Source organism: Neurospora tetraspora (assembly GCF_033439725.1).
Source record: "Neurospora tetraspora strain CBS 560.94 chromosome Unknown B0H65scaffold_5, whole genome shotgun sequence".
In the NCBI taxonomy this organism is placed as follows: domain Eukaryota; kingdom Fungi; phylum Ascomycota; class Sordariomycetes; order Sordariales; family Sordariaceae; genus Neurospora; species Neurospora tetraspora.
In genome coordinates, this window is record NW_026944387.1 from 4,335,054 (window position 1) to 4,361,809 (window position 26,756).

General features: G+C 54.4%; 6 protein-coding genes across 6 annotated transcripts; 3 read left to right on the forward strand and 3 right to left on the reverse strand.

Annotated features, from left to right (window-relative positions):
• Window positions 1–671: 671 nt before the first annotated feature.
• Window positions 672–2,123, forward strand: B0H65DRAFT_428132 (protein-tyrosine phosphatase-like protein; the record flags this gene model as incomplete). The annotated part of the gene is made up of 1 exon (XM_062824736.1): window positions 672–2,123. The coding sequence occupies one exon, from the start codon at window positions 672–674 to the stop codon at window positions 2,121–2,123; it is 1,452 nt and encodes a 483-aa protein (XP_062681079.1).
• A 1,673-nt stretch (window positions 2,124–3,796) lies between these two features.
• Window positions 3,797–5,959, forward strand: B0H65DRAFT_577330 (uncharacterized protein; the record flags this gene model as incomplete). The annotated part of the gene is made up of 1 exon (XM_062830690.1): window positions 3,797–5,959. One exon carries the CDS (start codon window positions 3,797–3,799, stop codon window positions 5,957–5,959), a length of 2,163 nt encoding a protein of 720 aa, XP_062681080.1.
• A 605-nt stretch (window positions 5,960–6,564) lies between these two features.
• B0H65DRAFT_470867 (uncharacterized protein) lies at window positions 6,565–6,927 on the reverse strand. Its single transcript, XM_062827060.1, has one exon. It carries the CDS (start codon window positions 6,801–6,803, stop codon window positions 6,636–6,638), a length of 168 nt encoding a protein of 55 aa, XP_062681082.1. The 5' UTR covers window positions 6,804–6,927; the 3' UTR covers window positions 6,565–6,635.
• B0H65DRAFT_590179 (uncharacterized protein) lies at window positions 6,565–16,754 on the reverse strand. The gene is made up of 7 exons (XM_062831064.1): window positions 15,626–16,754; window positions 15,552–15,569; window positions 15,429–15,488; window positions 13,298–15,371; window positions 12,770–13,036; window positions 12,269–12,547; window positions 6,565–12,200 (listed from the first exon to the last, which is right to left on the reverse strand). Exons 1-7 carry the CDS (start codon window positions 16,658–16,660, stop codon window positions 6,832–6,834), a joined length of 9,102 nt encoding a protein of 3,033 aa, XP_062681081.1. The 5' UTR covers window positions 16,661–16,754; the 3' UTR covers window positions 6,565–6,831.
• A 2,594-nt stretch (window positions 16,755–19,348) lies between these two features.
• B0H65DRAFT_590180 (uncharacterized protein) lies at window positions 19,349–22,987 on the forward strand (the record flags this gene model as incomplete). The annotated part of the gene is made up of 3 exons (XM_062831065.1): window positions 19,349–19,735; window positions 19,792–20,057; window positions 20,131–22,987. Exons 1-3 carry the CDS (start codon window positions 19,463–19,465, stop codon window positions 22,985–22,987), a joined length of 3,396 nt encoding a protein of 1,131 aa, XP_062681083.1. The 5' UTR covers window positions 19,349–19,462.
• A 796-nt stretch (window positions 22,988–23,783) lies between these two features.
• On the reverse strand, window positions 23,784–25,970 carry B0H65DRAFT_245198 (major facilitator superfamily domain-containing protein). Its single transcript, XM_062822382.1, has 2 exons — window positions 25,426–25,970; window positions 23,784–25,104 (listed from the first exon to the last, which is right to left on the reverse strand). The coding sequence occupies exons 1-2, from the start codon at window positions 25,739–25,741 to the stop codon at window positions 23,888–23,890; spliced, it is 1,533 nt and encodes a 510-aa protein (XP_062681084.1). The 5' UTR covers window positions 25,742–25,970; the 3' UTR covers window positions 23,784–23,887.
• Between the last annotated feature and the right edge of the window lie 786 nt (window positions 25,971–26,756).

Sequence of the window (26,756 nt, forward strand, 5' to 3'; positions counted from 1 at the left end):
GGATGACATCGAGGAAGGAAATGATCAGTGAGATCCTCGATGCTCACTGCCGAACCATGTGCGGATCAGTGATCACCGCTAAGGGCCCAAGAAAATAGTCAGCCTCAACACCGCCGTCCTGGGCATTGATATTTCGGTAGTCTCAAGAACGTCGAATCGTCCCATCTCTACCGGCCAAGCGGTTCATTTCGTGTCCCTGCGACCCCACCACGATGCTGTCAAGACAAGCTTTTTAGTCCAGAGGGGGACCTTGGCGTACGCGTTGACCTTATCGACATCTACGTCACCGAGTTCGGTAGGCTCCACCGGGAATCCATGTTCATCACGTACCGGGCCCAAACACTTCCCCGGGGTCATCGACGACTTCCTTTTTATATGATCGGCCACTGTCTGTTCCTGAGTCAATGTGCGACTTCATCGCTCACTCTTGCGTTACCATCCAATTTGTTTCCTACTGCCTTCCGAAAACAAGCTGCATCGGACGTAACTTCCCGAGACAAACAACATCACCATCCAAACAAAACCCAAGCCAACTCTAGCTGCCCCAACCCATTCCAATGTCTTCCACAACAACCACTTTCAATACCAACATCAATACTGGTGATCCGTCCACATCAACATCATCCACTATCACAACCAACACCAACTCAACAGCAACATTACCCTCAACAATGTCACCACCACCCGCTCCCATAGGACACGGTTCCTCCTCAGAGTATCAGCCCACCAAACGCCGGAAATCATCTTCCTCCTCAACGCGCAGCTCGGGATACTTCGCTGCCGCCATCCCCACCGTCTCCGTTCCCGCGCCTACTTACTCCGGCCATCACCGCCCATCCAGCGCCTCTCGAGACGACGGCTCCCCTCGCCCGGGCAGCAGTAGCCCTAGCACCTTTGTTCTCCCTCCTGGAGTTTCCATCAGCCAGATTACGCCCAATGTTTTTGTCGGGAATAATGCGAGTTCTACTTCGATCCAGACGTTGATGCATTATGGTATTACGTCCATGGTATCCCTCCTGTCGACGGCGGAACAGCAACTGAATGAGGAGGCATGGAACAGCCCGGCGTTGGACATGTTAGTCCCCAAGAGCAACAGGTTGTTTGTGCGCTGTGAGGATTCGCCCGAGGAGGATTTGGTGGGGAGGTTGGGCATGATTTGTGAGTTTGTTGAGGAGCAAGTCGAGAGACGTAAGAGGGAAAAAAGTGTTGAGGAGGTGTTGGAGAACGTGTTACCTGCGAGTGAGGTGCCTAAGGGGTTTAATACGAATGTTGGTCAGGAGCCGAAACCGAGGCAGAGGGTGCGGAGTCTGATTCCTGATGAGGAGGGGAGGGTTGAGGGGCCGACACCCGCGCAGCCGGCACCCGCGCAGCAGGGTGCTGAAGAGATGGCAGAGTTGACAAGGCAGCAGAAGTCGAGGAGGGAGTCGGCTCCGGCGCCGCAGAGGCAACGCGTGAGGTCATTAATCCCCGATGACGTGGAACCGGCCGGAGGACCATCGACATCACCCAAACCGATCCCGTCCCTCCCATCAGGGTCAATCCCCTGCATTCCATCCGCGCCCGTCCCTTCACTCCCCGGCCAAGGCCAACTCTCAACATCCCACCTCTCACCATACTCAACACCCTGCCAACTGTCCGCCCTCTCCCCCTCCGCTCAAGCCGGTCCCTCAACATCTACATCCAGACCAACAAGCTCCTCAACCCAATCCAGCCTCCCTACCAACGAAGGCGGCAAAGTCCTAATCCACTGCAACCAAGGCGTCTCCCGCTCGGGCGCCGCCTGCGTCGCTTACATGATGAAACAGCACCCGAACTGGTCAGCCGAAAAAGCTTTGCGGTTCGTGCAGCTCCGCCGCAAAGAAGTCGAGCCCAGCGAAAATTTCATGGCGCAGTTGGAGGTTTGGGGGCAGTGTGGGTTTGAGGTGTGGGAGGAGGAGGATACCTCCTCTACCTCTGGGAAGGGGCTGGAGGTGGATGGGAAAAGTATAGATGGGAAGAAGTCAGGAAAGAAGAAGAAGGTGCCCAAGGGCCCTTATAGGAAGTGGTTGGAGAAAAGGGAGGAGTGGAGGAGACGGGTGGGGGAGATGGGGGGGTTGGTTTTGCCTCCGCAGGACCAGGTTTAGGATGCTGGGACTGGACATGGGACTGGGCATGGGAATGGGAGTCAGCATGTGCAGTGGGCTGGACCTCCTCAGACTGGGCGCTAGAGGGGTTTGGCTGGAAGGGTTTCTACTCCTGCTCGTGCTGGCGCTGGTCCTGATACTGGTGCTGGTGCTGGTAGAGGTGAGGGTGGTGATGTGGGTGATTTGTTGAGAGGAGTGGGGGGGTTGAGTTTGAGTCGTGCGCAGATGGAGGATTTGGGGAGGGTGTATCAGAGGGACAAGTGGAATGATACCAAGCCGAGGAGGGGGACTGAGTAGTGGGAGGATAGTGGTTGGGGAATGAGGAGGGAGAAAGACGGAGGGATACTATCAGCATTAGACAGCAGCGAGTTAGGAAGCAGAGGAACTAGACGAGCAGTGTAGCGACGGGAATACGATCAGCGACGATTTCTATTTACGCATCCTACTTCGTTCGGGCAGGTCGCTGTTATTTTGAGACGTAAGTACCTTACCAACCAACAAAGTCCACCGACCGACAAAAGGCCCGGATCCTCGCTTCTGTTCACCAACTGCTGTGTGGCTTGTCGATTCATCGGGCGTTTACCAGACGGTAAGGATTACATAAGATTAGGTAGGGTTTCGAGCCCCGATGGTTGACTTGCATGTCCGCAGAGAAGAACGATTATTGCTTGTGGTAATGCTGATACGAAACTCGGGTCGGAAGCCGGAGCTGTTCTGGTTCGGTGGACGGTGACTTTTTTTGCAGCTCCCACCAAGTTGCATAATTGCACACAAGAAAAAAACCCCAAAATCCGGGCCCGGTCCTGCAAGGCAGAATTCGCCGGTAGCTCCGGTAGCCCCGAGAGACCGATGCCGTGCATGTTCCATGGTGGTGATGCATGTGGTGGTGGAAAAGGTCCGTAGCTTGTACTGGTAACCCTATCCCGTGCATGCTATATGTGGTTGCGAACATGTAAGTCAACGTGTCCGGAAAAGGGGGGGTTGCGTGATGATATTTTGTAGTGGGATGAAGACACTCGCCGATGGTAGTCCCAACAACATTTTCTGCTATGTGTTTAGAGGCAGGAAGTTGTTTTTGCAATATCTTATTGATGTCTCGATTGAAAGGCAGGATTTCATCCACGTCGCTGTATCAGGGCGATGCCTCGAATGCTGCAGGCTACAATTCTTTGTATCCCAAAAACTGCATCTCAACACCAGTGGCGAGCTGCATCTATGTCGGTGATGGACGTCCGGTAGACAAGCAACTTGTTTTGTTGCCAGCACACGCATATCCTGACCAAGGTAATGACCAGCGAGAATGAATTTCCTGTAGACCCTTTTAAACTCTCCGTTCTTTTGCCAACCTGCTCCTTGATTCTTTCTTTCTTCCATCATACTGCATCCAACCCTCAAAACCTCGACCTCATTCCGACCATTTCCTCTTCTCATATCAACTCTAGCCCATCCATTGAAACCTCGACTTCATTCCAACCTTTTTTTCTACCCACCAAACTTGCACCCAACCAAAAAGCTTCCGCCAAGTTTCGTCACTTGTTAGCATCGTCAGAATCATTGATTGTATGTCACTACCATCATTCATCGCTTCCTACCCTTTCGCTTTTCATCTCGGTCATTCTTTCGTGGTAGACCACTAACCCAACCTTCTCACAGACCATTATCGTCAACCCAAGATGCGTTTGCCCTTCGGATTGACAGGGCTCACCAGATCACTCAGTCTGGTGGCCCTTGTTGCCTCAACCCACGCAGTATACATCCCCCACAATTCTCTCCACTCGTACTCTTTGGCCCAAAGGGACGTCACCACAGAAGTCACCACAGAAATCATCACAGCGTCCACAGCAGTCACGTCGACGGCGAGCCTCGTAGCGGACGCCAGCACTACGAATACCGCTCCCAGCATCCGCCTTACCTTGACCCGCTACAGCACCTCCACCAGGACGGTAGTCGAGACGGTCACGTCGGCAGCTACGTCGGCGACGAATAGCGTGGAGGACAATAATGTTTCTGCCTCCACCGATTTGGCTTTTACCTCTACTGCCGTCGTTACCGACGTCGTTACCTTCACTCCTGCGGTCGTTTCCACCCCTACTGACGTGGTATCCTCCTCCACCGATGTGGCTTTTACCTCTACTGCCGTCGTTACCGACGTCGTTATCGTCACCCCTGAGGTCGTTTCCACCCCTACTGGCGTGGTTTCCTCTTCCACCGACGCCGTTTCTGCTTCTAGCGGTGTCTTTTCCTCGTCTAGCGGTGTTGTTTCTTCCCATACCGATGGGGTTTCCACCTCCATCGAAGTAGACACACTTACCGTCTTCCCCGAGGTCTCTTCTACCTCTATCTCTACCTCTACCCGTAGGACCACGATCACCAGCACGGTTACAGCCACACCCAGCGTAGCGGACCGCAATACTTCCCTTTCTACCGCCAACGCTATTGATAGTACCCTCCTTGTCATTGTGCCGTTCGACGATACCTTGCACACGGCGTTCGTCACGTCGAGGAGAGGTAAGAGGAATGTAGCGGTCTCCAGTGTTTCCTCCTCCACCGCTACCGATGCCTCTACCTCTACTTTAACCGCTGTCGCTCCCGTCTCGACTGATACCGGTCGCCTGGTCTCTTTGGCCCAAAGGGATATGACCACAGAAGTTACTACAGAAGTCACCACAGAAATGACCACAGAAGTCACCACAGCGTTCACAGCGCCCACAGCAGACACGTCGACGACAAGCGCTACCGATGCCTCTACCTCTACTTTATCCCCTCTCAGTACGACCACTACGACTATTACCTCTACTTTACATGTAACCGGTGTCGCTCCGGCCGCTTTCACCCCTACCAACCCCAAGATCGTGACAGCTCCCATGGTCAGCCACCCGACGGCTCCCGCGCCCACCGATGCCTCTACCTCTACTTTATCCCCTCTCAGTACGATCAGTAGCACTACGAGTATCACGAGTACCATAACTTTCCATGTCACCCCTAGCAGTGATAGCACCACGACTATCACTACGAGTATCACGAGAACCTATACTTTCACCCCTACGGTCACCGTGACGGCTCCCGCGGTCATCGTGACGGAGTCGACGCTGGATGAGGCGAAGGAGGGTTGCCTTGTGTGCCAGGACATTTTTGATGACAATGGTGAGGTGCCGCCTGAGACGTTGCCCAACAATAGTCGTCGTGTGAAGAGAAGAAGCTTGGACTCTTTGGAGGAAGATGGCAAGGTTCCGGTGGGGGGGAAGTTGATTCCTTCGGTGGATGGTGATGTCGAGGGCGAGTCTGATGCCAACGCTACCGTCGATGTCACTGTCGATGGACAGGATGGTGATGCTACCTCCGTCGTCACCCACCAACTCGTCCCCCCTGATTTGTTCAACATCACCCTCACCAACCACACCAACGGTGCCACCCACACCACCCGGACCGGCTTCAAGCCCATCCGCCTCTGCCCCGTCAACAACATCACCCTCCCTAGGGGCACCCGCCAACTCGTCCCCCCTGAGTGGCCCGAGTTGAACATAACCAACACCTCGCCCTTCCTCACCTCCAACACCACCCTCACCCAGCCATACCAACCACACTACCCTGACCAGCTTCAAATACAAGCCTATCCGCCTTTCCCCCATCAACTCGCCCTTTCTACCCTCCAACATCACCCTCACCAACTATACCAACCACACCACCCGGACCGTCCTCAAGTTCAATCCCCACCGCCTCCCCCCATCAACAACATCACCCTCCCAGTCCCCAATGGCACCCTCCCCACGGCAACTGACCAACCCGAGCCCCTGCCGCAGAACAACACCGAATCCACCCTCCCTCTCAACTTTTGATCGGGCAGTGAGGAGGTAGTGATGGGAAAGAAGGAAGGGAAGGAGGGAAGGAGGAAAAAGGGGGGGGGGGGGGGGGAGTTGTTTCTTTTGTCGTCGGTCTGTCCATGTCTGTTTCAAATCATTTCAAGATTGGTTTCGTGAAGCTCGTTGTCGATAGGTACCTCTAGGGACGAGAGTATCCCTAGAGGTACAGATTGCCTCATAGGTACCTTACCTAGCTAGGTAGGGAAAAGAACAAATCTTGATAGCGAAACTTCGTCTCCATGTTTACCCGTCGTCCTACTTCAAGCGACCGTGTGAGTCTCTGTCAACCGTGACCCAAGAATGGGAGTTCGTGCGTTCGTCGGTACAACCGGGACATCTTGTGGGGCAACCGAGGAATGGAAGGAAGGTCATGACTTCTGTCCTCAAGATTGTCATTGATCGTGACTCACAGCTGATTGTCTGTCCCTTTCCGCTCCTGCCTCGATGTCACGAACCGTTCCTGCCACCTTCAAAGCCGAAACCGCAAGTAGAAACGACGAGGGAACCACCTTCCAAGGTACACAGTAGGACATGTGATCATTCTTACCATGGAACATCATCAAGGCAAGTAGAAGTAGTGTAGGCAGCAAGAATCCAAGATCAAGTTCACAAACTATCCAGACATCCAGACACAGAGAACACGATATATCCATCACACCAGTAGAGACGACAGTAAAAGGAAATAAGCGACAAAATAAGCAACCCCAACGCCTTTAACCGCCAATACGATACACCCAACTCCAAACAAACAGGAACCAATTAACCCCAAACAAAAGAGAACTCGATACAACATCATATCCGTGATACATCCATCCAACATCCATCCAACATTCTACTCAACACCCTACTCAACCAGTCCACTCAACATCACTCGACCGATCCTTCTCCTCAGAATGCCAATCGCTTAACTCACTATCCTCCTCCTCCTCCTCCTCCTCCTCCTCTTCATCTATCTGCGCCACTCTACTCACCCCCCTCGTCGCCCTGGCTTCCCGCCGACCTCCCACCGCGCTACTCTCCCCTGCACGACCGCGGTGGTTATTGAAGTCTTCGTCGCCGTAGCTTTCGTTGCTTTTGTCTGAGTCGTCATCCTCGTCTTCGGACGAATCATCCTTCTTCTTGCCTTTCTTCGTGGCCTTGCCCTTGCCCTTGTCAACAGCCTTCCCCTTCTTCTTCTTCTCGCCATCGTCGTCACCGCTGTCACCCTCTTCTTCAGCCTTCCTCGCCTCCTCCCGTTCCCGCGCCCTCTTCTCGCGTCTATAAAGCTTATCTTTCAGTCTCCTCGCCTTCAACCTTCTTTCTTCCTCATCTTCCTCATCTTCATCCTCTTCATCCTCCTCCTCGTCCTTCTTCTTTCCCTTTTTGTTCTTGTCTGCCTTTTTCTTCTTTGGCTCCGCTTCGCCCTCCGCGGCATCCTCCTCGGCCTCCGCCGCCGCCGCCGCAGCCTCCCGCGCCCTCGCTCTCCTCTCCGCCTGATACTTCCTATCGCGGTGATTCTTTCTCAGTTCTTTGTCCTTCTTTTCACGAGCGGCGCGTTGTTCGGATGTCTCATTGGGTGGGATGGGGAGGGGTTCGTAGACATCGGGGTCGGGGTCGCCGCGGCGACGTTGGCGGGGAAGGGGGGCGGGAGGGGGAGGAGGTGGACGGGGTTGGCTTCCTGCTGGGCGAGCTGCTTGTTTAGCGGGTGCGGATGGGCGAGTTGCAAGATTGAGATTTCGTTGCAAGAAGGTGGCCCTTTTGTAGGAAGGTGCGTGCTCCGTGCTTGGACGTGTAGGTGGCGGAGTTGCTTGTGTGGCCGGAGCCGCTTGTTTAGCGGGAGCTCGGGGTTGTGGTGCCGGTACCGGTGCCGGTGCTGGTTGAGGCTCGGGTGCAGCACCCCTTCTGCCTGCCGCTCTCGTCGCCCTACGCGCCGCGGCTTGCTCAGCAGCTTGCAGCCTTTCGGCCTCTCGGCGGTCTTCTTCCTCTCGCAGTTGAGCCACTAGTCGAGCTCCTTCATCCGAGTCATGCGCAGCGGGCCTGTTGCGAGTGCTTCTTGTAATGGGCGCAGCAGGAGCCGGCGCAGCAGAGGCCCGGGCCCGGGTAGTACGGGATGGGGCAGGAGCAGGAGCTGGAGCGAAGGGATCATCAGGAACAGGGGCAGGGGCGGGGGCGACACTAGAACCAGCACCACCTCTACCATCTCTACCACCTCCCCTACCACCTCTTCCGCCCCTCCCTCCTCTAGCAGCCCCCTTCCTCCCCTTCTTCCTCCTCTTATCCCCAGGCAACTCCGGCTCCTCCTCCTCACTAACATACTCCCTCCCCTCTCCCCACGCCCTAATCATCATGACCCTCCTCTCCACATCCCTCCTGTCCAAAGTATCCCTAAACCTCTCCCTCCAGTTACTAACAAACCTCTCCACCGCCTCCCTTCTAACCCTCGCCTCTCCCTCAGCAAACGACTCCGGATCCTCTTCCAGGTCTTCTCCTTCAACCATCTCGGCGTCGACGTCGGGAAGGTCATCTTCCGGCCTCGGTCTTGGACGAGGTGCCTGACCATAATAACCATGACCAGGGACGAATTTCCCCCCTGTATGGTCTGGCGGGGGACGGTCATAAACGGGTTCCCGGCCCTCTAACCGTGCTATTTCCCTCTCCATTCTTTCTCGGAAGAGGTTGACGGCGCGATCGACTTCTTCGCGCACTTGGTCTTCTAGCTGTTCGTCGTTGGGGATGTGAGGGGGTAACCCTTTAACCACAAATCTGGCGGGTGTCTTGAAGGGGGCGCGGGGACGCCTGTTGGGGGGTGTGGGCGCTGGTCGATTGAGATTGTACTCGTAATTGGCTCGCTCTATAAATTGTCGCGCGGTGGTGGGAGAGAACTCATTGCGGATGTTATGGAGTTCGAGCAGGTGGGCGCGCTGGCGGGGGGTGTACTCGGGGCGGAGGTGGGGGGTGACGTAGTCGGGGTGGCGGGGGTCGCGGTCGTCCGCCGGGGGTGGAGTTTGGGGCTGTTCTTGGTCGGGAAGGTCTTGGTCGGGAAGTTGTTGGTCGTCGACGCCGCCCATGGCGACGTCTTCGTTTTCTTGTTCAGGGGCGGCATCCCGAGCGGCATCGGCATTCCTTCCAGCAGCCCTACCTCTGGATCGACCAGGGGTAGGGAAGATACTGTCGCCTGAGTATTCTGACCATCTGTTGACACCGGATCCACGAGAGCCACGAGAACCCCTAGACCCCCTAGACCCCCGAGAACGACGAGAACCACCAGAATGTCCACGTCCAGCACCATCCTCATAATCCTCATCCTCCTCCTCCTCATTATGATCCTCATTGTCATCTTCATCCGTCCCCTCAGCACTAGACCTCTCCCCATCCCTCTCCCTATAATCACCAAACCTATCCCTATCGTCCGAACCCGGTTCATACCTCCTAATCGGACCCGGACCAGGGCCCTGGCCAGGAACGAATTTCCCCCCTGTCATGGGCCGGTTATAAACCGGATGGTCTAGAGGGGGGCGGTTGACATGTTTGATTCTTGGTCTTGGTTCTTGTTCGGGTTGTTCCGGTTCGGGATCGGCGGGCTGGGCGGCGGCTTCGAGTTCTTGGAGTTGGGCATCGAAGTCCATGTCCATGTCCATGTCTCCGTCTTCATGGGCAAAAAGATCGTCTTGTTCGACGACATCCTCGTCTAGATCCTCGTCCTCATTTTCGTCGGCGGCAGGTTGAGTTGGTAATCGACGACCAATTGATCGGCCTGGGCTCCTGACTATGTCTGTGCCTGAACGTGGTTGAGGTACAGGGGCAGAAGGACGTCGTGGGCTGCGGCCGATGGGTTGACGGGGAGGACTCCTCCCGTCGTCGCCGTTGTCGCCATCATCGTCTTCTTCATCACTGGAAGTCGACTCGCGACTGGAGATGGAAATGGGTCGATTGTGGCTGCTTCCCACGCGTCGACCTGGCCTCCTTCTGCTCTCTGAGCCCTCAGAGGAGGGTTCGCTTGGAGGACCACCTCCAGGTGCTGCAGCTTGTGCTCGTCCCGATGCCGGTTGATGCTGGGGTTGACCTCCTCTTCCTGCCTCGCGTCGGTCTTGAAACCTGTGAGTTGCTGGGCGTTGACGATCTCTCTGTCCGTCGCCAGCATCTTCCATTTCAGCATCCTCATCTTCGTCCCGTTGTTCTTGCTCCGGCTCGTCAGGGGATAATTGCCGGGCACGTCTGCCTTGGTTCCTCTTCTCCGCTAACCACTCCTGCGAATTCTCAGGTGAGTCACTCCTGTCTCGCTTCTGGCCTCTCGGCTCTCCGTCATCATCTTCATCATCTTCAGGGACTGGAGCCAGAAGCCTTCTCCCCCCTGTTCTTCCATGTGCCACATTGCCCGTTCTAGATGATGGTCCCGACTGAGGAGGCACCGACAGTCCTGTAGCTCGAGGCGTGCCAGGCTCAGCACCCGTACGAACAGACGTAGTAACCCTCGGCGGCGGCACCGGCGCCGGCGCTGACGTCCTTCTACCAACCGGCCCCCTCCTCGCCTTCCTCTCTCGCGCATCCGCCTGTGCTTTCGCAGCCGCCGCCGCCGCAGCAGCCTTCGTCTTGTGCCTCCTCTCCCTCGCCGCTCTAGCCATCTCCTCCCTCCTCTCCGCTCTCAGATTCGCCAACCGATTGGGTCCAGTGGCTAGGTTTCTCACTTGATCCTTCCTCGCTGCGAAATCTTGTCCCGCTAGTCGGGGCCGTTTAGCCTGCGGCGATTTATCTGGCCCCGTTGGTTTTCTTCTTGGTCTGGCTCTTCCAGCAGAGGGGGAGGGTGCGGAGTCATTGGAGGAGGTGCTAGTATCCGTGGACTTGCTCTGGAAGTTAAAACTGATTTCCATGCCATCAATGATTTCAGATATCTCATCCCTCGGCCTCTTGCGAGGTAATTGAGGGGTATTAGTCGGTCTCGGGGCTGGTGCCGCTTCGAAGAGACGGCTTTGGAGCTTGTTGTTCTGGTGGGGTCGGAAGAGGGCGGCGCCGCTGTCTGCGGTAGGGACTACTAATCCCGGGCTGGGAACACGGGCAGACGGCCGGGAACCTGGGGTTGATTGAGGGCGAGGCGGACTAGTCGTACTAGGCGTGACCTTCTTTCGCCGGGCTAGTTTGGCACGATCCCGGTTGGAAAGAAGGTCTGAGTCAATAGAGCCTTCTTCATCCCCTTCTCCGTCCCCTTCTCCGTCCCCTTCTTCGTCCCCTTCTTCACCAGCGGCATCTTCTTCTTCAGATTCGCTCTCATCATCAAACAAATCCTCCTCATTCTCCTCGGCGCTCTCCACACCTTCTTGCTCCTCCATACTCATACCAGGGGGATCTTCCACCAAAACACCCACCGCCCTTGCGGCAAACAGCTCCGTCAGTTGCACGGCTCTCACCTTCGCGCCATACTCCATATACGCGTCCTCGTCATTTTCGTTTGGTATTTCTCTTTCTTCTTCCTCGTTGGCAAACACAGGGAGCATCGTGCCCGAGAGGTACCTCATATTGCGCGAATGACTGGGGATGTCATACAGTGACATCTCGCTGATATCGTACACGATTCCGCCTATGCCGCCGACGTTGACCCATAATGGTTCGCCATCGATGCTGTTGCGTGCCCATGCTGCTATCGTGCGGCCGCCGGCGAAGGACAACTTCCGCCATTGAGCGGCTTTGCGCTTGCGCTGGGCCTTTGTGGCTAGGGTTTTGATGCCGTGTTGTTTCAGCTCGCGGACGGTGATCTGCCGAGTGGGACGGCGGTAGATCTTCCCTGTTATCAGAAAAGATTTGAGCTTGGAGATGTCGCGGAAGATCTCACGCAGCCGTTGGCCTCGCTTGGTCTCGCTGTTGTACAGGTCCGTTATATCTTGGCCGTACAATCGGCGGAGCCTATTGAGGTCCGAGATGGTAAGCCATGTGTCGAAGCGGCCGTTACGCTCTTCGATATAGGTGATATCGTAGATGTAGTTGTTCAGGATTATGCTGTTAGGGCCGATGCGGTGGTTGGATTTGACTTCGGGGATTACATAGCCGATTTTTAGGTGGTCGAATTTTTCGAGGACTTTGGACAATCTGTTTTCGATCGTTTCTTCTTCGGCGTCTTCAGAAGAGGGAACGATGCGAGAGTAGGTTCTCAGGTCCAGGACGTGCTTCTCAGTAAAGATGTCGGTTACCCTGGAACCGGCGCTGAGGGCTAGTGAGCGGGAGCCGCCGGGGTGGTCTTCGACGTAATCTGTGGCTTTGTTAGTTCCCTTCTTTCCGGCAAGTAGACAATCAGTAAAGCAAAAGGGCAATACTTACCAGAAACATCATAAACATCATTCTTAATACAGATATACATCCCCACCTCCCGATAAATCTGCCGTCCAAGCTCCCTCTTCGTAAAGACATCCAGTGTCCGTCCCCGCGGGGGGTTCATGATGTAGTCCTTGAGGACTGCGCACCGCCACGGCCACAGCAGGTTCCTGAGATCAACGGGGTCCTTGTTGTGATCATGGCAGAGCTGGGTCAAGTCTTGATAGGCTGCAATGTTATCGCGGACGAGGGTCTTTAAGCGGCCATCGAGTTCGTTTTCGACACCTGGTTTGGGGGAGAGAAGGTAGTGGAGGTTAGTAATTCTGCTGGAGGGGGTAGATGGGAGAAAAATGGAAGGTTTCTGGAATGGGGAGTGGACTTCTAAGGTCGTGGATCAAGGTCATAGGCTTGAACCTGGCTTGGGCCTGAAGACAACCTTGAGTCAAGAGGTAGGTGAAGTGATGAAGTGACTGGTGAAGTAACCAAGGCAGTGAACGATAAACTTACTACTAAAATCAAAAACATCCCTCCCAACATACGCCCACATTGGCCTTCCATCCCGCCCATCAAACTCTCTTACCTCGTCCAGCGTTCTCTTCTGCAGGACCTTACCACGGAACAGCGTATTGGCATTTAATTGGAGGTGGCCCTTGATACTGTCATTGCAGACCACCCAGCCGTTGGGAGTCCGTCGGGCGACATGTGTCTTGAGTTTGCCTTTGCGGTGGGGGTCGTGGTAGAAGAGGCCGTGATCGGTTAATTCCCAGTGTTCAACTACATGGGTTTTCGTTAGCACCACTGGGTCTCTCTCTCACATCACCCATGTCTGTTGTGACTTCTCACTTCCACTTGCAGTGTGTCACTCCCATAAGCAACATAAGCACGAAGCAACACAAAGCAAAGATTCAAAAAGAAACAAACAAAAGAAAAAAAACCGAAAAGACTCACGACCATCAAGACTCCAAACGAGATCATAACTGAGATCATAAATATGTTCCTCCCTGCCCCACTTCACCAACACCCACCTCGGCGTACCTCTAGTCTCTTCTAGAGGTGGCCAATGATCAGCAACCTCCCCCCTACTCCAGTGTTTCCTTTTCCTCCACTCCTCTTCCACGCCTGCCAATGCCTCGTCACCATCATATTCCCACTCGTTGTTGAGTTCCTCAAGTGGCACGTACGGCGATCCCAGTTCCTCCCAGGTTAGGTCAGAGTCGTGGAATTTTCTGTGGCCCCGACTAAGGTCCTCCGTTTCTTTGTCGGTGATGAGACCGGATGCATAAAAGTCGTTGAGGACGGAGCGGTGGCGGCGGTTGATTTGGAGGTTGGAGAGGTCGACGGGGAGGGATCCTTGGTTGGATTGGTTGGGTGAACCTCGCTGGGAGGAGAGGGGGGAGATGCTTGCGTATTCTATGTCCATGACATCGGGGTCGTCATCATCTTCTTCCTCGTCGTCGTCATCGATACCGTGGGTAACGGATCGCCAGGCTTTTCCGAAGGGACCACGACGGCGGATGGCACCGGCACCGGAGTTGCCGCCTCCTCGTCCACCACCGCCTCGTCTACCACGGAAACCACGGCCACGAGGTTTGGATATACCGCGGGTAGGAGGACCCCGGCTCTTCATGGCTTTGGAGACACCGCTCAGTTTCCCAATATCCAGAACCATCTTCAGACGACTGGCAACATCCTGGCTCTGGCTTTGTCCCGGATCGCCCATCTCGATGTCACTATCACCATCACCATCACTATCATCATCACTATCACTCATATCATCATCATCATCATCACTCGCATCAGCCCACGAACTGACAGGCGACGGCGGCGCGCTCCCAAGAAACGCACGATGTGCATCCCTATTCTTCAACTCCTCCTCAGCTTCCGACACGTCCACCACGTCCCCAACCTGATCGGTGCCTCCCTTCTCGAAGCCCATGACCCAGTCCGGAAAGGTAAAGTTGAAGGGCAGCCAGCCATCGGTATTAGGGCCCGCCAGATCCGCCTCGTGGTCAAGTGCATTCATCATATCATGCGCCAACTGCCTGATGGCATCCAGCAACCCTATGGGAGTCGGGCTGATGGTCCAGCACCTGCGCCCGTCGCGTAGGGCTACGGAGATGAGATCGGCGCGGGCGTCGTAGGGAGTGAGAAACTTGTATTTTTGGCCGTACAGATCCAACGTTTTCCACGCCTTGCCCTTGTTGTCGCCGTATTCGTGGAGGTCGGGAAACCTCCACTTTGTTCCCTTGACCAGTGCGCTCATGCTCGGCTGCCAGAGGTTGGGCACGTCACAAGCCTGGGAAGGAAATTTGGTGGTGAACCTGGTCACTTTTCTTCGCCAGGGAATGGCCGCTCTCATGAGTAAGAGCAGTATGCTGTAGACGAAGCCCAGGGATTTGGCCGGGCCGGCGTGTTCCTCCCATTCGTCGATCTTCAGCTGAATTGTGTTGATCATGGCCGTGCAAGTCTTCTCGTCGTGCTTGGCGGCGGCATCGCTGAAGACTTCGACGCAGTTGCGGCATGCCACGAGAGAGTAAGGGGTGCGTTGCCAGTAGGCGTAGGCTTGGGCGAGATGGTCATTTTGTCCTGAGATCCCGCGCCAGCGTTTCCAGGCTTTCTTGCGGAGTTGGAGGTGGTCGACGATATCTTGGTATTTGGCGGCTAGTTCAGGATATGCGGCGAGGTTTTGGGGGTTGTTAGGGTTGGGGACCACGGAGAAGACGCGGGTGATCTCATTCAAGTCAAGTACGGGGGCTCTGAAGGGGAGAGGTGGCCGTAGGGCGCCTCGGCCTTTGGTTGCTACGAACGCGTCCCAAAAATCTTGGTTTTGGAGGGAGGCTGCGTAGAAGGTGGGAATGGGATACCTGTCGTAGGATAAGGGCTGGTCTGGGGGCCAGTGGATATCATTGTCGACGGTACAGTTGCTTGAGTTCCATATCCAAGTGCTGTCCTCGAATGTGTATAGGGCCATGCCGTACTGCCGCAAACCGGGCAGTGTAGACGGGATTAGTTCTCTTTCTACGCCTTCGGGGGTGTAGCGGAATGTGCCACCAAAGAGATTGTTTTCGATCGAATAGCCCAGCTCAGCCACCCACTCATTGTTGTAGACCTAGGGCGACGCACAATTGTCAGTAATGTAGCGGGAAGGAGAGGCGGCATCACTTACTGGTTCGTACGCGGCAGTGGAGTCGCCATCTTTTATCAAGCATGCAAAGTTGAGCGCATGCTATATCTCATAGCATGTGGTTAGTAAGAGACAGGCTCTGTGGGAGGTAAAGGACCGACATACCGCCAACTCGTGTACCATCTGGTCAAGAGTTAGCACACTATTCCAAGAGGTCGGTAGCGTCAGATGATACATACCGTAACGGCAAACTGCAGACGAGCAATGTGTTTTTCGGCATCCCTAAGAGATTCCGACGGGTTGCTAGTACCATCGATGTCTTGCAACAAAGTCCTCAATATCCGGGCATTCATGCGAATGGCAACAAACTGTTCTCCTGTCGTCTTGTCCTCAACACAGCTTGTATAGGCCGACGTGAACTTTTCATCCATCGAATTCGCGAAGCCAAATGCATGAGGGTCGTCGCCGTCAAAGAAGGACCAAATGATGTGGTCGGCGAGGTTAACGGTCTCGTTGTAAACCTGTATCCGCTCGGCCTGGGTCAAGGGAGCATTTGGGTGACCTTGAGATGTAAATCTATGGGCATCGACGCCGGTTAGTTTCCCGCCCCTCTCGTACTCGGTTCCCGCGATTTCCTTCCAGTCGCTGAACAAGAGGGCGTGTAGCCATTTTGTACACTGAGCCTCGGCGAATATTTTGTTTGCCATCTCGACGCAGATGCCCAACTCGGCAAAGACGTCGGGATTGTCGATGGACCAATGGGGAGCGGTAAGCGACTTTTTGGTAATGTCGACGGGGGACTTGAGGTCAAACCAGCGGGACTTTTGGAAGAGTGGGTGCCACATCTGGGGATTGACCCTGATGGAGATCATGTCGGCCTCGTCGACGGAGCTAAGGCCATGGTGAAGAGAGGGGATTTGCCAGGCCTTGAAGCCATCGTTCATCTCTTGCTGGTAGCGCTCGGCAACAAAAGTCCTATCAAACTGGGCCGGCGACGGGACGGGCAGGGGACTTGCTCGTGCGGCGTCTTCATTGCTCACGTCCATGCCCAAACTGGGCAAGATGGGATATTGGGTCTCGAAACCAGAGAGACCGAAGTTTGTGAAGTAAGGGTTCATCCAACCGCCATAACGCTGAAGCTCCAAAGAGTGTGGATAGTCTGGGAGAGACTCGTCGGTATCCGGCCCGATATCGCCAATGGCACCGTATGGTGCGCGACCCATGATGTTGACAGCGGTGTTGTCGTGTTTGTTGGTGTTGTTGTGGTTGTCCATGTCAGATGTTGTCGAGGAAGCATGATGGACAAGACATGTGGAGTAGACAGATGGAGGTCATGGGCATTTCGAGACATTGGGATTGTGGCAGCTTAGTGGTAAGTCGGATACAAAGTCAACAAAGGGGACAAAGGGGGTGGTGGGAGTAGGGGGTTTGCAAGTGCCGCAAACGTCAATAGCAATTATGTAGCTTGAAAGCTCGAGTCGAGGGACAATGAGCTGGGCTTTCTTTCAACGATCGGGGAGAGTGAGTCTTTCAGTGACAGAGATGTACAGTGTTGAGGGGAGGAAGCATCTCGCCTCGTGACGATTGGAAAACATGATGACGCGCATTGTATTGTCAAAGTGAAATAGACCGTGGGTTATGGTACACTTTTTCCTTTTTCTCTCAGAAGCATTCGTGACCTCTCCTGTCATGAGCTGAGGACTCGGGCGCTGAGTGTCCAAGGGGAGATGAGCATACACAGTAGAACAAAGAAAACGACAACATCCCGGCAGAGCTGCAGCTTCTGCAAAGGGGATGAAGAACAGCAGAAAAGAAAGCGAGAAGAACAATGAAAAAAAGCTGAAGCATGAGCATCAGGCGCTGTTGTCCATTACCTCGGTAGCTCATAGCTATGATCGGCCCAAGGAGCGAGTCTTGCTGGCTGATGGTGACGGTTCGAGCGAGACGTGAATGTGAGGGATGTCCGAACTGGGCTGATAAGACCCTTATCGCTAAGGCGCCTTATCAACCGACCGGCCATCAACTTGAATACAAGGGGAAAGAATGAGACAAAGTGAGTGATTCCAGAAATGCTTGATTGGTGACTTGTTTGGTTGAAGAGGAAAAGGCGTGCCAGGCCCAGCTCAGAAAATACTTTGCAAATGGAGATTCAAAGTGGGATGCACCTTCCATACGTAACTATACTACAGGCACCAACCCAAGGAAGGCACACTCGAGCAGAACTGCAGCTTGCAATCTCCCAAGAAGAAATAAAATGAAGGACCTGGATTGGGAAGGGACCTTGGTGACGGAGAAGAAGAACAGAAAAAGGAAACTGAGCATGCGACCACTCTGGCAAGCGGCGGCAGTTAACGAACCACAGCGTTCAGCCCATCGTTCCTGCCGCAATCGGTTGGCGTCGGGTGTTGGATCGTCATTCTGGACAAGTCGATATGATCCTCTGTCGCGCCAAGTTCGTGATGGAATCCCCAGCATGCTGACTGTTCAGTTCGCGCCATGATGCCCAGGCGCCCAGGCGACAAGAAGGTCTCGAATGCAGGAATATTCAGGAGAAAAGCGACGTTAAAAAAAGGGCCAAGAGTTATAAGACATAAGACAAGCTTTCATGTTCACCAACCTCGTTGTCGAGAGCGCACACGTGGGTGACGCCAACGAAGGTGGTGATGTTGACATGGAGTTTGCCGAGGAAAAAAGATGCGACGATGACGACGGAAATTGTTAGTGCAGGACAAAAGTGGCTCCACCATGTGTTGCGATGAGCTGCCGTGATTGGTTGGAAGCTGTCAACCGTGTCAATGCTTGGTGTTGTTAAATGCTTATGCTAGAAGGGGTCATGTCTGCGGTATCTGGATTCTTCAATGTGCGTGTGTTTCTCAACCAGAGACCAAGAAAGTCGATACTAAGGTATAGGAGCGCCCATGTTCAAAGAATCAGTGGGCAAAGAGTGATTTCTTCAAGTGTGCTAGGTATTGCATCTCAACCTCGGGCAAGCTTGAACACACTCCAACCTCTGGCATAAGCGTTTAACGACAGATGTGCCTCTTCTTCTTCCCACCCCGCTGCGCCATCACCCCGCCATGGACCCTGTAGCACTCCACTGTTTCCGCTGGATGCCGTGTCAGTGCACGAGCCTCCGAGCCTCTTTTGGATTTTGGCTTCGATTTCGGTTTGTCATTTTGTTTTTCTCGGCGAACCATGACGACACTGCGACTTTCTGGTGTCTTGACGATGAGTGGTTGGAGATTTGTACAATCTTTTCCCTTTCTTTTTTTTTTTCCGGACTTCTTCAAAGTCAACATGCTCGTTACACACCTTCTTTATTTGCCTTTTGCGTGACTTGACGGCATGTCAACAACAAGAAGAATTCGAAACAAGAAATCATCAACAATGAAGGGGGAAGACGCACAACGACAATCATGATAGCTCCTATCGTATAGGTAAACTCGGGGCCTTCACTTTCGGGATCCAGCAGTCTGCGGCAGAATGTATCGGCTCCAACAAAGGGCAATTGTGCCTTAGGGTTTGGGTTTTTGAAGACATTTGTTCGAGCATGTCCGACACCGACACCGACACCGACACACACAAGACTTCGCCTGCTGCTTCTGTCGTGACGATGGGAATGGCGCCAAGAGATACCAAGGCTGGGCCAAGAACCGTCCAAGACTTCTCCAAGACCTTCCTTTGTCCCGCCGCGGCAGGTCGAGCAGGTCGAGCAGGTCTTGTTCGTGGATAAACCGAGTGATAAACCAGTAGCCTTGCCCTTGGCGCAGGCTTGGTAGGTACTCCAGAAAAGAAGGAATCAATGCGGACGAGTCGATGGGAACATGTGTTTAGACAAGAGGCCACGACGGGACCAGACGCCCGATATGCGTATGTATACGAAAAAGTTACCGTCTACTCGTCTAGGTATATCTACTAGCTGTACCCCTTTAACCTCTCACTGCTGATATCTACAGCTGGACATATTGTTGATGTTGGCTGTTGGTGTTTTCATATACTAGCAGACAAACACATAGAACAAGACAAAGTCACTTTCCCCTTATTGACCTGTTGTGTGATTGACTCCCACAGCAAACATGACCAACCGAGAGCCGGACAAGGCTACCGCCAAAGGAGACAATGGTCCCGACCATATCTCCGGCCAAAGCAACAAACCTCTCTCCCGACCTGCCCACGCCTTAACCCATCAACAGCTCGCCCAGGAAATCGGAGCCGACCCCCTCTCTGGTCTCACCCCCGACGAGGCCAAACGCCGTCTGGAGGAATATGGAAAAAACGAACTGGGCGAGGCTGAAGGTGTTCAGCCCATCAAGATCATTATCGCCCAGATTGCTAATGCCATGACCTTGGTACGTTTCCCTTCCCCTTCTCAATACTAATAGCGTCTTACTAAGTGACAACACAGGTCCTCATCCTAGCAATGGCCGTCTCCTTCGGCATCAAATCCTGGATCGAAGGCGGCGTCGTCGCCTTCGTCATCGCTCTCAACGTCATCGTCGGTTTCTTCCAAGAGTACTCGGCCGAAAAGACCATGGACAGTCTCCGCTCTCTTTCCTCTCCGACCGCCACCCTCGTCCGCGGCGGCGAGGCCATGGTCGTTCCCTCGGGCGAGATCGTCCCCGGCGATTTGGTAGAAGTCAAAATGGGCGATACCCTGCCGGCAGATATTAGGTAACCTGTTGACCAATTTTTTTTGGTTTCACCCAGCCTTGGCAATGACTGATCATTTTTGTTTCGAGTGCAGGTTGATCGAAGCCAAAAACTTTGAAACCGACGAAGCTCTTTTGACAGGCGAATCCCTCCCCGTTCGTAAAACGGTTGAGTCCACCTTCGACGACACCACCGGCCCCGGCGACCGCTTAAACGTCGCCTACTCCTCTTCCACCGTCGCCAAGGGAAGAGCAAAGGGCATCGTTTTTGCTACAGGCACTTTCACCGAAATCGGCGCCATCGCCTCTGCTCTCAACAAAAAGGACTCCAAAGTCCGTCCCGTCAAGCGCAAGCCCAATGGTCACGCTGGTCCGCATCGTTATCTGGAAGCGTACACTTTAACTCTCGGAGACGCCATCGGTCGGTTTCTGGGTGTCAACGTCGGTACCCCGTTGCAGCGAAAGCTGTCGAAGCTGGCTATGTTGCTTTTCGGCATCGCCGTTATTTGTGCTATTATCGTTTTGGGAGCGAACAAGTTCAATACCCGTCAGGAAGTCATCATTTACGCCGTGGCCACGGGACTGAGCATGATTCCAGCGAGTCTGGTGGTGGTGTTGACGATCACCATGGCGGCTGGCACCAAACGCATGGTGGAGAGGAACGTTATCGTGCGCAACCTCAAGTCTCTTGAAGCCCTGGGCGCGGTGACGGATATTTGCTCTGATAAGACGGGGACGTTGACGCAGGGCAAGATGGTTGCGAGAGGTGCTTGGATCCCGGGGATGGGGACTTACACCGTTGAGTTGTCTGGCGAACCGGTGAATCCTACCAAGGGCAATATCCGCTTTGCGAAGCAGATGCCGTCGGAGATTGATTTCAAGTCCACGACCGATTCCAACTCCGCAACAGGCGAAATCACGGCCCCGACCGATCTCTTGTCATCCAGCACCACTCGTCTCCAAGACTTCCTCTCAGTCTGCTCCCTCGCCAACCTCGCCACCGTCTTCTCCAAAGAATCCGAAGACACTCCCGGCACAGAACAATGGCACGCGCGCGGCGACCCGACGGAAATTGCCATTCAGGTGTTTGCTTCCCGGTTCGGCTTTAACCGTCTCCGTCTCGTCTCTTCCGGCTCCTCTCCCAATGGCGATGCCAAATGGCAAGAAGTCGCTGAATTCCCGTTTGATTCGGACGTCAAGCGCATGTCGGTTATCATGAAGAATACGCAGACGCAAGAGCACTGGGCGTTCACCAAGGGCGCTGTGGAAAGGGTTATTGGTGCTTGCGTCGATTATTTCGATTCCGACTCCCCTTCCGCCAAACCTAAGCCGGTAACCGACGAGTTCCGCTCTGAAATCCTGCGCAACATGGAAACTTTCGCTTCTTTGGGTTTACGCGTCCTGGCCCTCGCCTCCCGCCGCCTCCCCCCCTCCGACGGCACCACCTGGAACGAAGAAACCCCCCGCCCCCTAATCGAATCACATCTCACCTTCCGCGGCCTCATAGGCCTCTACGACCCCCCTCGCCCCTCCTCCGCTTCAGCAGTCCACCAATGCCACTTAGCCGGCATCTCCGTTCACATGCTAACCGGCGACCACCCCGAGACCGCCAAAGCAATCGCCATCGAAGTCGGCATCTTACCCCCCCTGGCCTCCATGTCCCGCGTCTCCGCCGCTGTCGCGCAGGCAATGGTCATGACCGCCTCCCAGTTCGACGCCCTTTCCAATTCCGAAGTCGACGCTTTACCTGTCTTACCACTCGTCATCGCACGCTGCGCACCCTCTACCAAAGTCCGCATGATCGAAGCCCTCCATCGCCGCGGTCGGTTCTGCGCCATGACAGGCGACGGCGTCAACGACTCCCCTTCGCTCCGGCGCGCAGACGTTGGAATAGCCATGGGCTTGTCCGGTAGCGACGTAGCCAAGGACGCGAGCGATATCGTCTTAACAGATGATAACTTCGCCAGCATCGTGGCTGCCATCGAAGAAGGTCGTCGAATATTTGACAACATCCAGAAGTTTGTATTGCACGTTTTGGCCGAGAACATCGCTCAGGCCGGCACCTTGTTAATCGGGTTAGCGTTCAAAGACGCCTCGGGCCTGTCCGTGTTTCCTTTAGCTCCAGTGGAAATAGTCTGGATCATCATGATCACCTCCGGTTTGCCCGACATGGGACTCGGTTTCGAGCGCGCAGTGCCGGATATCATGGCCCGCCCGCCGCAATCTTTGCGCACGGGAATTTTTACGCTGGAGTTCCTGATAGATATGGTTTTTTACGGGCTATGGATCACCGCCCTCTGCCTCGCTTCTTTCGTGTTGAGAGTCTACGCCTGGGGCGACGGCGACTTAGGCAAAAACTGCAACGAGCATTACTCCCCCTCGTGCGAAACGGTCTTCCGCGCGCGCGCGACGACGTTCGCCTGCTTAACCTGGTTTGCTTTGTTTCTGGCTTGGGAATTAGTCGATATGCGCCGCTCGTTTTTCCGCATGCAACCCGGCAGCAAAAAATACTTCACGCAGTGGATGGTCGATGTTTGGCGGAATAAATTCCTGTTTTGGGCTATCGTCGGCGGATTCGTTACGCTTTTTCCTACCCTTTATATTCCGGTTATTAACACCGCCGTGTTCAAACATACTGGTATCAGCTGGGAGTGGGGCATTGTGTTCATCGCAGCGGGATTGTTCTTTGGGGGCGTGGAGGGGTGGAAGTGGGGCAAGAGAGTGTTTTTGAGACGCAGGGCGAGGAGGGGGGCGAGGGGGGCTGCTAAAAGGGGGGGAGCAGGGGGAGGGAAACTGTGGAAGGATATGGATGTTGAGGAAAAGATTTTTGGGGAGTATTTTACTGGCTCGAGTGGGAGTGAGAGTGAGGTTTCGGTTGAGTCTCGGGGAGAGGGAGAGGGAGAGGGAGAGGGAGCCACGGGCCAGCGCCGGGGGGAGCACGGACGGGATTGACTAAGAAGGGGCGGGAAGCCCCCCCGGGCGGAAGTCGTTGTTGAGGAGGTTGCTGAGAAGGAGGAGGTGGTTGACGACGTGGTCAAGGTCATGATTAGGATTACTCGTGATCACGCTCATGAACCTGTTCATGACGCCGGTGGTTGTCGAGGCTGCAGTCGTCGTCGTCGTCGTCGTCGAGAAAGTGGAGATGGGTATGAGGAGGTGCACATGAGTCGCTCATGCGGGAGTGGCAGTGGCAGTGGCAGTGGCAGTGGCCAGACTGGGCTGGAGTTGGCGGCGTTCATGTCTACCACAACAACAAAGGTTGGTGAAAAAAGCCTTCCCTTTTCGATTCGTATCTCTTATCCCTCTTCTTCTTCTGCGCGACAAAAGCAGAACCCGCTACGGTTCCAGGCAGACTGCTGCTTTGGTTGCGCAGGAGATGTTGGTCAAGTAGAGGGATCTTTTGGTTCTGGTTCCGGTGTTGATGGTGTTGGGGTTGGGGTCCTCGTTGGGGTGTTGAGAATGAGGAGGAAGAGAGAGAGAGAGAATGTATGTCGTTACAGTTGTATGAGAAGAAAGATTGTCTGTCATTACCGTAGTATTAGTAGTAGTTTGGGTAGAAGCGGCCTTGAGGTCGGAAATATATGGAAGTGGTGTAGAAAAGTTGTGGTTCGAGGGGTGGTTTGTGATGTGAGTGAGGTTGTGAGTGCGATTGTTGATGTCCTTTTTGCGCTTCGACGACAGAGTGCTAGAGCTGGGTAAGTGGTGAAGTCTGTACCGGCCTCTGCCTCAATGAAAAGGATACCTCGGCCTGTAACAGAAGCACTGTATTGTCATTAACGTGACCTACACTCGGATATCCATTCAACTTTTTCCAGCCGCTTTGCACCATCCCATCACTCCTCCCAACCCCGCTCAAACCCTCTCCTTCCTCGCCTTCACCATCCTCGCCGCCACCAGCAATCCCATGCCGCACAACAACGTCGACCCCGCAAACGCCTGCGCGCCATAGTACTTCCCATCCATGCTCGTAATAATCGCGCCTGCGATCGGCGGTCCCGCCAGCGTCGCAAAGCTATTACACGTAAACACCATGCCCATCCTCACGCCCGCCTTCCTCAAATCCGTCGTCAAACTCGTCAATCCCGCCGGAAACAGACTCTGAATGCCACCAGCCGCCGCACCGTAGAACACGGCCCACACGTACAGTCCCGCCTGCGACTCGACCGCCATCCAGCACAACATACAAATCCCCCCCGCCCCAGCAAAGGGGATGAACACGTTGATCGGCCCTGCCCTGTCAGCGATATAGTTGGGAATCAACCGCCCAAACACGCCCACCCCGTTCAACACCAGCAGGATGTTCAGACTATCCACGTACTCCAACCCGACGATATCCCGCGAGAAGCTGGCCAGGTAATAAAACGCAAAGTACAGTCCCAGAAAACAGAGGAAACTGCCTCCGACAAAGAAGGAATACTCCCCCTCCTTGAAAGCAGACCACTCCACCAACGCGCCTTTCATCCCGCGTGGCTTTGTCCGCGGTTTGATCACCCAAAAGGCACCCAACAGACATCCCACGCAAATAAACCCCATCGCCCTAACCGTCCACGCGAACCCGACCCGCGGAAGCAAGCTGCGCATCATGCTGGGGAACACCAGGCCACCTGTCGCGGTACCGCAAGCGGCCATGCCTATTGCTAGACTCCGCTTCTTGGAGAAGTAGGTAGACAGCGTAGCCATGCACGGACAAAACAGGCATCCATTCCCCAGCCCCATCGCTATGCCCTGGGCGAGAAATAACTTCCACACGACCCCTCCCGCTCCGTCATCCCCTCCTTCCCCATCGGCAGCACCAACACCAACCCCGTCCATGGCGTTGGCAGTACTAAAAATTCCCAGCGCAAGGAACGCTGTGCCTAGCAAGAAGGTGTGCCGAAAATATCCGCCGTCTGTCAGCCTGCCCGTAAACGTGCCGATGAAGAAAAGCAGAAAGACTTGCAGGGAGCCGATCCAGGAGATGGTGGAGGGGGCGACGGAGGGGCCGAGCGTGGAGGTGTAGTAAGTCTGGAAAACGCCGAAGGAGTTGATGAAGCCCCAGGTTGTCATTATTACTAGGTGGGCGGCTGCGACTGTTGCGGGTGTTAGTACGGTACTACGGTATACTGCAAGGCAGGTGGCAGGAGGGAGGGAGGATGAGGGCTGGTAGGCAGGGGACTAAGGTAAGGTACGAGGTGGATGTGGATGAGGATGGGGTCGTGGGTAAGGGTTGTTCGTGAAGATTGAGGAGCAACGGGGAAGTGGACGGGGTCATTGTGATGGGTCTGACATGGGTAAGGGGAAAGGGTGATGATGAGTGGATGGGATGGGGGACGAATGGGATTGAGACAGGTACGAGTACGGGATTGTAAAGATGTCGTTCATGGGTAAGGCAAGAACAAAAAAAAACATACCCGTACACCAAGCCCTCGCCCCTCCATCCGGCGGCGGCCCCGGATCAAAGTTCGATTCTGGCCTTGACAGTACTCTCGAGATCGTTTTAACCAGGGAAAGACCTCCGCCGGTATTGTTGCTGTTCGGGTTGGCTGCGTGCTTCTCATCTTCGTCATGGTGTTGATCGATTCCATCGATATCGCTGTCTTCACTCTCTGATCGTCCTCCTTGCCCGTGGCCTGGTACTCGGATGGCTTCGATGTCTGTTGTGCTGCCGCTACTTAGGCCTCCCATTTCCTTATCGGATTCGCCTTTGAAGTCTGGGGGTGGTGGCATTTTGATGGTGTGTGTTGGGTTGGGATTGATGTGACGAGTGAAGCTAATGGCTTGTAACTTGATGCTTCTTTCTGTCTGGATTGTGGAAGGTAAGTCGTCTCTCGCGACTGTTGTCGTGAACAGAGACTTGCTTTCGCTGGGCAAATCTGTCGAAGAAGCCAAATACCGATGGCCCTTTGTTGATCAAGTATAGAAAGAAGCAAGAAAAACAATGACTGGTACTATCGTAGTGAGTCACTCGATGATTGACTCCCCGAGTCTCTGATGAGTCGTCGAGATAGCGGTGCGGTGAGCGAGACCCGCGTTCTTTCGGTTCGGGTTCGGGTGGTGATAGCCCGGACCGACGGAGTTTTCAGCTTTTACATGAACTGACGATGGTCAAGATAGAAAAGGACCTTCAAACCCATTTGCTTGTTTGGCGAGGTTGGGTATCATGAACACAAAAGGAAGCAACGAAGCATGAAAATCAGAACCCGAATATCAAAGCAAACAACCAAAGCAGAACAGAGGGAAGATTCGAAGAGGAAAAACCTTCCTCTCCAGTCTCCAGACCAAACCGCATCTTCTTCACACACTCCCACCAGACCAACGGGCCGGTGCCCACCCCCAGAAATTTCGGCATTCGATGCGTCATTCCAGAAGGGAAAGGCGTCTGGGTCTAGCCGTGAAGGTTGCTAGCTTCGAAAAGCATGAAAGATGATAGGCCAATTAGAGAGGGGAATTACTTAATGGAAAGGAAGCTATTCCTTGTTTGTGTTGTGGTTTAAGGTGTGGTTGGGTGAGGAAGGGTTGCTTGCCGAGCGGGGGCCGAAGTCGGTTGTCAATTTCAATTTTCAGATGTCCCATGATGGTTTTTTTGAGTGGTTTGCTGACAATGGCATCAATCGACCAGATAAACTGAATATCAACGCCATTAGAACGGTATGTCGTGAGCCGTAGTATGATATCATCAATATCTGAAATCCAGGTCGTGAAGCTCGGCCACGCACGGCCGGAAGACGGAAGGGCGCGCGGG

Excerpts from the sequence above, each read along its gene's own strand:
- B0H65DRAFT_470867 (XM_062827060.1), bottom strand. The coding sequence starts at position 6,803 with ATGTTGGATGGATGTATCACGGATATGATGTTGTATCGAGTTCTCTTT.
- B0H65DRAFT_590179 (XM_062831064.1), bottom strand. The coding sequence starts at position 16,660 with ATGGACAACCACAACAACACCAACAAACACGACAACACCGCTGTCAAC. Across the intron at positions 13,037-13,297 it reads ACCTCTAGAAGAGACTAGAG|TTGAACACTGGGAATTAACC; the intron begins GTACGCCGAGGT and ends AAACCCATGTAG. Across the intron at positions 12,201-12,268 it reads TGATGTTTATGATGTTTCTG|ATTACGTCGAAGACCACCCC; the intron begins GTAAGTATTGCC and ends ACAAAGCCACAG.
- B0H65DRAFT_245198 (XM_062822382.1), bottom strand. The coding sequence starts at position 25,741 with ATGCCACCACCCCCAGACTTCAAAGGCGAATCCGATAAGGAAATGGGA. Across the intron at positions 25,105-25,425 it reads GGCGAGGGCTTGGTGTACGG|TCGCAGCCGCCCACCTAGTA; the intron begins GTATGTTTTTTT and ends CACCCGCAACAG.